Source organism: Mesoplodon mirus (genome assembly GCF_964341445.2).
Source record: "Mesoplodon mirus genome assembly, chromosome: 3".
NCBI lineage: Eukaryota > Metazoa > Chordata > Mammalia > Artiodactyla > Ziphiidae > Mesoplodon > Mesoplodon mirus.
In genome coordinates this window covers 144,619,000-144,631,242 of record NC_138978.1, presented here as the reverse complement: position 1 = coordinate 144,631,242, position 12,243 = coordinate 144,619,000, and the positions used below count along the sequence as shown (strand labels likewise).

Below are 12,243 nucleotides of genomic sequence, written 5' to 3'. Positions count from 1 at the left end.
AGTTTTCTGAAATTGAATGTTTATGTCAATAGGGAATCTATCAACCAATTCAAAATGCAACTTATATTTGTTTTTGGGTCTCTTAGATTCTCATAAGAAATCAGTTTGTCTTTGTTTTGTTTTGTTTTTTTGATGGAGCTTGTTATGTTAGAATGTTTTTCCTTTTGAAAGATAGTGGGTTGATCATTCCAATTTGTGTCAGGCCCAGGAAGACTGAAAAAACCTAGGATCTGATGGCATTGCTGCTTAAATCCTCAAGCAGGGGAGGGAGTTACTATGTAGACATCTGCACAGGCTATTCCTCAGTATATGAAGCTGTAAAGAAATGCCTTCAAACTTCCAAGAGCCCACTATCATTACCATTTTAAAGAGGAAAGGGGAAAGAACTGACTTCAGCAGCCATCAATCAGGTCATCTTTGTGCTCTCCATTTCTGGACGGAGACCTTCTGGATCATTGACCATGCACTTCTTGAATCATGGTGTGGCTTTAGACTTCAATGTGATGTAGCGGACCTGATCCTTTGCGGCACATCAGATATAGGAAACGTGCAGGTAACAAAACTAAGATCCCCACCCCTCCATTCAGTTATCATTTGATTTATTAAAACAAACAAACAAAAACCACTGAAGAGCTATTCTAGTGGCTGTAAAATAAGCTTGTCTTTTAAAAATATTTACTAAATCTTAAAGATGTCCCATGATGGTTTATTTAGTTTCATGAAAATTAATGATGTCCTATATATCATGTGCATAGTAAGTCTAGTCATACTTATTGATGCAGTAAGAGAACTAAAAATTGAAAACGGGGTGTTACTTTGCATACCTGATAATTCTTCCTATTTAAGAGCTTCAGAATACCAGCAAAAAGTCTAGCTGGTAACATAGGAATTATATGCCCTTGAGGTATTCTTAACAGAAAACACAAAATTGTACATTTTGTGTACTGAGAAACCTGAAAGAGACGATCAGGTTTTTTGGTTCAATCTTCATTATAGGCAGAGGTTTTCAGTCACAAACTGAGCATTAGGGTGTCATTGGCGTTTGCTGTTTTAGCACTGTTTTATACAATGGTGCATTTCTTAGCAAAATGGAAAACAAAATTCAGAAAGCCAACATGTGCTGGTAGTGGTGTGTCCATGTGGAATATCCAACTGAAGGTACAGGGCAGTGACTTTCATCCCTGGCTGTGCGGGAACTTTAAAACAAATTCTGTTGATGTCTGGCCTCTACCTCAAACTGATTAAATCAGAAATCTTTGGGGTGGAGCCAGGACTTACTTTTTTAAAGCTCCCCTACTGATTCTAATGCATAGCCATGGTTGAGAACCACAGGGTGATTGGTATTGTTCAGCCTATTTATAGGACTGTAAGACATTTTTGTTAATCAGCATGTGTTTAGACCTGTCATGTGTTTAAGTACTATGGGTTCTAAATAGAATATAATATTTGGATTTTCTTCATCAAAAGCTTCCAGTCTTAGGGAGATATAATAACATCCGTAAAAATAGTTAATCTTAACAGCATTATTGTTATAATAGCATATTTATATATTAAACTGTACTATTAATAACAGCAAACTCTTAGAAAGTACTTAAAATGGGCCAGATGCTGTTTCAAACACTTTACATATATTAACTCATTTAATCCTAGGAGGAATAGTACTAAATATAGTACTATTTTTATCACTATCTATAGTGAGGAAACTAAGGTACAAAAAGGTCAAGTTAATTGCCTAAAGTCCAAAAACAAGTGACAGGGCTGGGAACCAAGTCCAGGTAGACCAGCTGTTCTAGGATCAGAATTCTCAACCACTTCTTCTCAAAAATGTGCTTAAAGAACTTATATATATATATAATATATAGGATCAAGAAGGACTTCATGTAAAACCGAGTCCTGCTGAATGTGAAGTGGCAGATTTCTTAGCAATGAAGCCTTGAAATAGCCAGTATATGTATCATCATAGAAACTGTGCTTATTTAAACAACTCTACTGGCTTGATTACAATAATTGAGGATGAAGAAAAATGGAATATTCAAACATCTTTTATATAGCTAGCAGGAAGAGCTGAAGAAAATTTTAGGGATACTGAAGTATATATAAATTGTTATTATGTATAGCTGGCAAAACTATAGATAAACCATCCTTTATACAGTAATCAGAAACGGGAAGGTAAAAGCTTTGGGAAAACTCTAAACATGAGATGGGGTCTTAAATAATTGTCTCTTCAAATAAAGACTGCAATAGAAGTTACCTAATATTTTATACTGTAATTAGGCTTTATTGGCTAACCACAGATTGGTCTTTATTTTAATAAAAAAATAATTATAGTAATGTCAGTGAATTTAATAAGTAGATGCTGTATGGTCACAGAGATAACTCATACTAAGTAAAATTTTAAACAAAGTGAACTTCTGATCCTGGTCATAGAAGTGAAAGTCTTTTTTATAGTAATTCATGGAAAATGACTTTGGCTATTTTTTTACCCCTAGAGTGTAATTGTTTTTAAATTTTGCTTTGTTAAAAAAAAAAAAGTCAACCTGGGCAAATGAAGTAAATGAGAATAATTAATTATATAACATTGTTTCATTACAGTGGATGAATATATTGCAATTGCAAAGGAGAAACATGGCTACAATGTGGAACAGGTATGTAGAGAAGCATTTTAATATTAAGGTTTGCCTCAGTATTTTTCAAATCCAAAGAACATCTCATGATAGTTTCTGTCTTAAGAAAGTGCATAAGTTCAACCAACTTTATAGATACTACAAAAGTCCTAGCAAAGTCTGACCTTTCATCATCAAGGATTTTGCTTTTATAAACATTATTTATCTCAAGGGCTTGAACATTTTTCTCTCGATACCTCTGTTTCTTATCTGTTTTGAGTTCTTAAAGTATCTGAAAGCCTTCAGAATTACTCTAGCAGATGCTCAAGAAAAAGGGAAAATTTTTTTAAGTAGAGGTAATTCTCTTTGACTTTTTAACCTAAAAGTCCTAAAAGTTAAACTTTTTATTTAAAGAAATACTTAAGATTTTTAGATTTTGAAGGAAATCATTCACAAAGGGCTTTAAGAAAAACTAGAAAACTTTAAAAGGAGATATATATGGCATATGGTTCATTATCCCTAGTAATAAGGGAATGGAGAACATGGAAAAATAAAAGTGAATAGAAATTCTTAAATTTCATTTCGACTAAGTAAAAAATCAACCTTTATCAGAATTAATATAAAGTAAGTGAATTTTCTGTAACCTGGATTATTAAGAGCTAACTTTATAGTTAGTAACATGATTAAATAATAGAGTCATTTCAGTGAAACTGAGATGTTTATCTAAATGTAGTTAACTGTTCTGTGGATTTTGAAGACCTTGATTATGTATTTTGTTTTTAAGCCTCAGCTTGCTTTTTAATATTTGTTTGAGAAGGTTAATCCTTCAAAATGTGACTATACATATTTTCATTTTCATGTTCATTTTCAAGGAGTATTACCAAAGTACAGAAATTAAAAACTCACTATTTAGAAAGTTGCTGTATCTCTTCTTAAAAAATAAATCTTTATCCCCTAAATGATACTCTGTACCTTATAGTAAAGATAAAGACCTACCTACCGCTTACTTACAATAGAAGGGAAAGTTGTTGAATTGTTAGAAATTATCCATTTCAGACTTTCCTATGATTTGGTAATAAAGTCATTGAAGTTATTAATATGCCTCATAATAATTCTTTGTGTATGTTATGATAATAAAGAACATTAAAAAATATATGTGGTAAAATATTGTTAAAGTTGCAGTTGAGGTACTCTTACTTCTTAGAAGTATTTAGCCCATGATACACTTCTAACTGGTTAAAACATAAATATTTCTCTACTGAGTCTTGACTGAGCACTTCTAGTTTTGTGTTATAATTGATAGTTTCATTTAAGTATTGACTTACAGGTTATTTTTCCTTTTAGCATATTTTTCTCTACACATTGACAAATGAATAAATGTGAGTGAAAGTCTTGATATGAGCCTACAAACCTGCTTTAGTAATTATAGCCACTCTCCTCAGCTCACTTTTTCTAGATTCTGCAGCAAATATGGTATGTAAGAACATTTACTGTTCTGAGGCCCTGATTAAAAGAAATAAATAAATGAGGTCTGCTACCTGGGCACCCCTGATTAAAAGCCCCAAACTGTGAGTGTATCTTCAGTTGAAGTCATAGGCTTAAGATTTTAACCTAATTTGTGTTTAACTCTCTTAAGTGTGATGGAACATAAGTCCATTAAAACCAAAGGGGAATGATTTCTCTTCAAAGGCACTTGGCATGTTGTTCTGGCATAAACATAACATTGAGAAGTCCCTGGCTGATCTCCCTAATTTCACTCCCTTTCCGGATGAGTGGACAGTGGAAGATAAAGTCCTATTTGAACAAGCCTTTAGTTTTCATGGGAAGAGCTTTCACAGGATTCAGCAAATGGTATGGTAATTTTGCTCTTACTGTGATTCATACCTGAGTGATAACCTTATTCTATTGTTAAACACTTCCTAATTATTAAATACAAAAAAGTTTTCCAATCTAATTTTAATTTTTAAAAATATTTTGAAATAAGTATATTTTACATTGTCTTATTTTCTACTATTCTAATGCATGATCATTATGTGCCATTTCATTGTAATAAATTAACATTTATTATGACTTAAGTATATGTTTAATAGAGTTATTAAATACGTTTGTCATTTCAGGAAAAAAATCACAATTTCATTTTTATTTTTAAATGTTTCATTTTTCTAACATTAGGATTTTATTTTCAAATTTATATTCCTTTGGATATGAAAACCAATTTTTAGAAATTCTGTATTATTTCAACATTGTTCAGGTGCTGTTGCTTTTTTTTTGTTTAAAGAAAAGCTATTTCTAGTTGTTAAATTTCTAGTATTGTGTCAAAATAATATAAATCTGAGAAGTTGCTACATTAAACTCTTTTAACTTGAATGAGTGGAAATTAAATAATGTTTGCAAATATATCTAAGTGTCTTCCATAATCAAAGAGAACATTTTTAATTGGAAGTGTGTGTCCTTGTTTGCCAGTATGAGAAAGCAGTGCATGATCATTAGTCATTTTAATACCCAAGACGTTATTTTGTAGCTTAAGTCTATTTGCATCATCTATCATTTTAATTTTATCTCTCCTTTCCCTGCTCAGAATAAATAAGAATATTTATTTAGAAATGTGAGTGACATAGATATGGTGGGGTGCTATGACTATAGCTGCATTTTTTAGCTCTATAATTCATAAAGGTACCTGGGAAAATATTTTTTGTCTATGCTTTTGTTTGCTAAGTATCAAAGAATAATAGAAATATTATTCATTCTGTTAATCAGAGTTTATGAATAAACTTGCTTGATATTAACATGATTTTTTTTTCAAGCTTCCAGATAAGACAATTGCTAGCCTTGTGAAATATTACTATTCCTGGAAAAAAACTCGATCTAGGACAAGCTTGATGGATCGCCAGGCTCGTAAACTAGCCAATAGACATAATCAGGGTGACAGGTGGGTTGAATGCCTTTATGTAGTTACAGGTATTGCTTGTATTTCCTAAGGCAGAACAATTATCACAATACAGTATAAATGCTTCTTATCCTTACATTCATGTTTGTACTCTGACGAGAAGAACTGAGTGATCAGAAATCTTAATAGTAAGAACTCTCTTCAACTCTTGAACTGTTAATCATAGCCAGCAAACCTTGCAACTGAGTTATATGTGAGTAGTATTTAACTAATCACAAATGCTTCCTTTCAGTACTGATGTATTCAATACATATATTTAGAATATGTTAAGAAATATATTCTCTGGAACATGGTCTTTCCACAGTTATCTGAGTAACTGAGGTCCACATTATTGTAGCTGTATCTTTCTGGTAGTATAAAAGTTCATTTTTTCATTTCTCCCCTTGGAACACATTTATTAATTTGATATAATAACTTATTATTTCAGTTCTCCAGTTGGAAAATAAGTATTATATCAAATTAATAAATGTGTTCTTTTTCCCAAATGATATTTCTTTCTAAATATCTTTCCTATTGGGTCTCTGTTTTTTAGCTAGAAATGTTTTCTTAAATGATTCTATATACCTAAAAGGGTAAATGTTTCTAAACACTACAGAAATCTAAACTATAAAAGCTCGTCTTCCCAAGAACAACTCTTGGGGAATATTTAGTAAAATTATTAGCCAGGTATATTGCAGTTTGATGAGAGCACTGGAATAGAATAAAAGGAAGTGAAGTAAGTTTATTAATCTTTGGTTTTTTTCAGTGATGATGATGTGGAAGAAACACACCCAGTGGATGGAAACGATAGTGATTATGATCCCAAAAAAGAAGCCAAGAAAGAGGTAATGATAATCATTAGGGTGCTTATAATTGTTCTACAAATCCACTCCAAAAAACGAATAGTACTTCATATTAAGAAAAACATTTTTACATAATGGGTTAAAAGGTAGTAAATTTCAAAGTTAATTGGAGGTTTTTGGAAAAACGGTAACATCTAGAACTCCAATTAGCCAGTGACTTAAGTAATTTTGGGGTTATCTCATCCACTCCGAAGTATAAAAGCCCTGCCACGATGCCTATTCTTTTTTTTTTTTTAATAAATTTATTTATTTATTTATTTATGGCTGCATTGGGTCTTTGTTGCTGCGCACAGGCTTTCTCTAGTTGCGGCGAGCAGGGGCTCCTCTTCGTTGTGGTGTGCGGGCTTCTCATCGCAGTGGTTTCTCCTGTTGCAGAGCATGGGCTCTAGGCTCATGGGCTTCAGTAGTTGTGGCTCGAGGGCTGTAGAGCACAGGCTCAGTAGATGTGGTGCACGGGCTTAGTTGCTCCATGGTGTGTGGGATCTTCCCGGACCAGGGCTTGAACCCATGTCCCCTGCATTGGCAGACGGATTCTTAACCACTGTGCCACCAGGGAAGTCCCCATGCCTATTCTTTTTTTTTTTTTTTCTTTTTTTTTTTTTTTTTTTTTTTTTTTTTTTTCTTTTTGCGGTATGCGGGCCTCTCACTGCTGTGGCCTCTCCCGTTGCGGAGCACAGGCTCCGGATGCGCAGGCCCAGCGGCCATGGCTCACGGGCCCAGCCGCTCCGCGGCACATGGGATCCTCCCAGACCGGGGCACGAACCCGTATCCCCTGCATCGGCAGGCGGACTCTCAACCACTGCGCCACCAGGGAGGCCCCTATTCTTTTTTTTTATTATTATTATTTTTTATTTCTGGCTGCCCCAAGTAGCTTGTGGTATCTCACTTCCCGGACAAGGGATTGAACCCAGGCCACAGCAGTGAAAACCCGAAATCCTAACCACCAAGCCACCTGGGAACTCTCCACGATGCCTATTCTTTAATCCATAGAAAAGAAGTAGAACCACCCTCAGATAATACAATATTAGGTTTAGAATATTCTTGGAAAACATTTAGTTTATTCCATGTTATAACAAATTATTAATTAGTACCAGGTATACTGACAGCAGTGAAAATTGAAAGCTGCATCAAAGGAAGAGATGGAAGAATCCCCAACTAGAAGAGCACCCATATTCCTCAATTTAATGATAATAATGATGACTTAAAATCATTAAGGAGAAAAGTTTTGAATTGATATGCATGCTCATTTATTAAGGCAAGGAATTACATAATTGTAAAAAAATAGACCAAATGTTGATGGGTAAAGGCTTGTGATGTATTGGCAGCTGTGGAATAGTGAAAATAACATTGAAAATTGGAGAATGTGACTTCATCCAATATGACTCCCATTCCTCCTCTTAAAGAACTCAATGCCATGGCCCATTCCGGCCCTTGTCATCATTCATCAATGAAATTTAATAAATCCTACTAGTAACTTGATATCTTACTGATTTTCTTACTACTGCTAAATGTTCTCAAATTCCTTGATTCCTTCATTTCTTTTCCAAGTCTCCTTGTTTCCCTAAACCATAGACCAAATGACCAATTACTTAAGTGGCTCCCTTCCCAGTATCTTTGACTCCCCATTTCTCTCACCCTTCTGCTATTCCTTCTCTAACCCTATAAACCCACAATGCTGGATCAGTTGCTATTCTTGGTCTGGTGTAGCAGGAGAAAATTGCATGACCATGTATATTGTTGCTACTTACAAAAAGTATTTTCCAATTTCAGTGTAGCCCTTAGCACCTCTCAGTTTTTAACCTGTAATTTTCAGTTTTTTCCATTGGTAAAATTAAAAGGTTTGTATTGACAATCAAAGAGGTAATATGTATAAAAGCACTTATTACAGTACCCTGTACATAATAAATCTTGAATAAAATTTATTATGTAAGCAACTGTTTGAACATTCATCCTTTTCTACACATCACCTACCACCTCTCCACTCCCCTAAAAAAACTTAGCAGATAACTTCACTTTCTACTTCATGGAGAAAATATCAAGCAGGAACACCCTTAAATTCCAGCCCTTCCCCTAACCTCTGTGCTACCATACTACCCTTTTTATCTGAGTATATTTACACTTAGAATGTTACATTAAAATTATTGTATTTTGCCCACTAAGCTGTGAACTCTTTGAAGTCAGGGCCTCAGTAACACTGGAACATCTAGTATCCCCTAGCACTTTACATAGTACTCATTGTCCACTTCCTTGCTGGTACTTGATAGGATGAGATTTTTTTTTTTTTTTTTTTTTTTTTTGCGGTACGGGGGCCTCTCACTGTTGTGGCCTCTCCTGTTGCGGAGCACAGGCTCTGGATGCGCAGGCTCAGCGGCCGTGGCTCACGGGCCCAGCCACTCCGCGGCATGTGGGAGCCTCCCGGACCGGGACACAAACCCATGTCCCCTGCATCGGCAGGCGGACTCCCAACCACTGCGCCACAGGGAAGCCCAGGATCAGATTTTTTAAATGTCACAAATCCAGTAATATGAAATTACTGAATGAACAGTCTGAGCTGAATGCCTCTCTCTCAAGATAGGTCCCTCCCCTTGTTCTGTATAATTTCACTGCTTGTTTGACCTATCTTATCCCTTCATATTGCCTCTAGGACCTTCTGTTTGCCATACTTTCAACCTTTTCATTGCAGCCCAGAAGTAAGCTCCAGTCTTTCGTTTAAAAGCATGACTATCTCTCAACCAGTCTAGAAAGAATTATCCTCCTTAGCATTACTTCACTCGAGTTTGCTTCAGTCAGACTTCTGTCCCTTTACTTCACTGAAACTGCTGATAGGTCAGCAGTGACCTCCTAACTGCCACATCCAAGGACTGGTTTCTCAGTGTACTCTCCTTGTGCTTCCTGTATTGTTTCAAGTTATTGACCCCTCCCTTCTTCTGAATATCTCTTTTTGAGTTTTCTAACACCATTCTCTGATTCCTGTCTACCTTTTTAACCATTGTGTCTCAGTTTTAGTGACTTTTTTTTCTCAATTACTCTGTTCATTATGTCATTACCGTTTTTAATTCTCTCTCTCAAGTAACTAAATTTTGTTCTTTTCTCTTTGGTCTTCTAGGTGACTGCCTTATTTTTAGGTTTTCATCTCTTCTCTGAATTACTGACATTTTCTATCTTATCTTAATTTACCTTATCTCCATGCCTCCAGACTGCACCACACCTTCCAAGTCCATTCTTCACCCTGCTGCCAAAGCAATCTTTTTAAAACCAAATTTACTGTTTGCAACCCTTCCATGGCTTTGTCCATAGGATAAAACAGTCTTTCTAGTTAGGCATTCCCTGCCCCACCCCACTTATTTCATATTACTAAGAGAGTTTCAGGTAGGTGTTTTAGTTCCCCCAGCCTTTGTTCTTTGTTGGCCAATTTTTTTTCTAGAATTCCCTTTCTTCTCAAATCTGCCAGGCAAATTCCTCATAACTCTGCAACATATAGCTCGTCTATGAACTCTCCTGTGCCTTATGTTGAATTGACCACCGCCTTAGTTTTCTTTAAATCCATTGCAGTACTCAGTGAGCTAAGTGGTACTTGTTTACATCTGGTTTCCCCTCACCTGCCTACCTATCCCTGGGTGGTAAGCTCTTAAAGAGCAAGAATTGTGTCTTAACTACAGGGCCTGGTAGATAGTAGGCTTTCAGTCAAATTTATTTTAACAGATGAGAATATATGTTATGAATTCTTAATTACTGTGCAAATATGAGAGATAAGGGATTTGGGTTTAGTTATGAAGGAAATGTATGTATGTGGAATACTGTTTTTTCCAACTATGCGAGATGGTACTTACACATTTGGTCTTTTGTTTGCCTGTGATCTCATCCTGTTAGCAAATATAGTGAGGGGAGTAAAAGTTAAAAAGTGTTAAAAACATACTGCAAGGTTGTGGTCCAAGGCTGGCACTGTTTGTCAGCAGCTTCATTCATTTCTCTGTTCTTTCACAGATGATAGGGCCACCACTCAGGGAATGATACTACATCATTACCTTTAACACACATATTTATAGCTGCTTCTGCATGTTGTTGACACATTATATGGAAAGGTTTTTAACTTTTAAAAATTATGAACTATACATACCATAGACTGTGTACAATTTAAAGAATAATAATAAAACAAACACCAGTGTGTCCATGACTGAGCTCAAGAAACAGAAGTCCTTTGTGTATGTTTTCTTTATTGCACCCCTCCCTTCTTTCCAGTGGGAACCTCTATCCTGAAATTTATCAATTATTCACTCCCTTTTTTATAGTTTTATCACAAAGTTATGTATCTCTGAGCAACTCACATTTAGTTTTGTACATTTCAGACTTGATTTAAATGGTATCATATTGTATGTGTTCAGCTACCTGCATTTTTTTGTTGCTGTCCAACATGTTTTTGCAGTTCATTTTCATTGCTGTATTACAGTGTTCTGTTGTATGCATATGCTACAACTTAACCACTCTCTAATTAATGGACATCATTTCTAGCTTTTTATTATTATGAACAATACTGATAAGAACATATCCTGGATACATATATATAAGAGTTCCTTTGGGACAGCGGTTCTCAGCTAGGTTTAGTATTACTCACAGAAAGGGCATTTAAAAATTATGGACGTGTTTTTGGTTGATGGGCACCACTGGCATATAACGGGAAAGGGATGCCAGCTCTCCTGAAATGCACAGCACAGATTGTTCCACCAAAATGCCAGCAGTGACTTAGTGAGTAATAATACCCTAGGATTGTTTGGAGTGGAGTTACTCTATTTTAGGGTATAACCATGTTTAACTTTCCTAGGTAATGGCAAATCATTTTCTACATTTGATGCACTTCTGTTGGGCTATGAGAGTACTCATTATCCACTTCCTTGCCAATACTTTATGTGGTAAGACTTTCAAGATGTTAGAAATCTGATAACCTGAAATGGTATCTCATTGTGTTCTCAATTCATTCATGAGATTACTAATGAGGCTGATTATTTTTCCATCTGTTTGTTGTCTATTATTGTGTCTTTTTTTAATGCTTATTTGTGTTTGTTTTTTATCTATTGGTTTGTTTTTGTCCTTAAAGACAATGTATAAAATTTTTAAGTTTTAAAGTTTTGTTTTTTACACTTAAGTCCTTGATCTTTCAGTAATTAGGTTTTGTTTATGTTGTGAGATAGAGACCCATTTTTATTTATTTGTTTTCTAATATGGAAGTGAGTTCATTTCTTTCAACTGGTCTGCCATGTCAGCTTCATCATAGATGAGGTTTCTATATATGTATGGCTCTCTAGTCTGCTTCTCTTGTCAGTTATATATCCCTTGTCAGTCACACAATGTCTTAATTACTATAACTTTATAATAAGTCTTGATAGCTGCTAGAATGAGTCCCATTACTTGGTAGTGCTTCTAAAAGTGAAAGTCCTTGGCTATTTTTGGACTTTTGCTCTCAAACTTCAAAGTAGGAAAGTGCTACTTGATGTTCCGTTGAATCTACATATAAACTGGAGAGAAATGAAATCTTTAATTGTTTATAGATTAGTTTGCATTTCCTATATAGAGGTTTATATTATCTGAAAATAATAGCAGTTTTATTTCTTTTCAGTCCTTACAATACCTTTTATTTCTTCCCTTACTGAACTGGTTAGAATCACCAGTATAATGTTGAATGAAGTTATGATAGCAAATATTTTTATCTTATTCCTGACTTTAGAGGGAATGATTTTTGTGTTTCAACATCAAGTAGGATGTTATTAAAGGTTTTTGACTTGTTCACATGACTGGTAATTGATATACTAGCTGTTAGCTAGCATTCCTCTCTAGCCTGGTGGTCCCTTAGTAATTT

The 12,243-nt window shown here is 35.0% G+C and overlaps 1 protein-coding gene across 6 annotated transcripts in view; it reads left to right on the top strand.

Moving 5' to 3' along the window:
* The window catches only part of RCOR3 (REST corepressor 3), a 50,727-nt gene that overhangs the window by 9,125 nt on the left and 29,359 nt on the right, over positions 1–12,243 (top strand). For 5 of the 6 annotated variants that reach the window (XR_014293562.1, XM_082616006.1, XM_082616004.1 and 2 more), the window contains exons 4-7: positions 2,593–2,645; positions 4,293–4,454; positions 5,408–5,532; positions 6,296–6,374. Coding sequence is in view for 5 of the 6 variants with exons in the window: in XM_082616006.1 (XP_082472132.1) it covers positions 2,593–2,645; positions 4,293–4,454; positions 5,408–5,532; positions 6,296–6,374 (419 nt within the window). In the remaining variant the exon portion in view is untranslated. Of the gene's footprint in view, positions 1–534; positions 554–2,592; positions 2,646–4,292; positions 4,455–5,407; positions 5,533–6,295; positions 6,375–12,243 lie in introns of those variants that run through there. The other variant, XM_082616007.1, reaches the window with a different exon arrangement.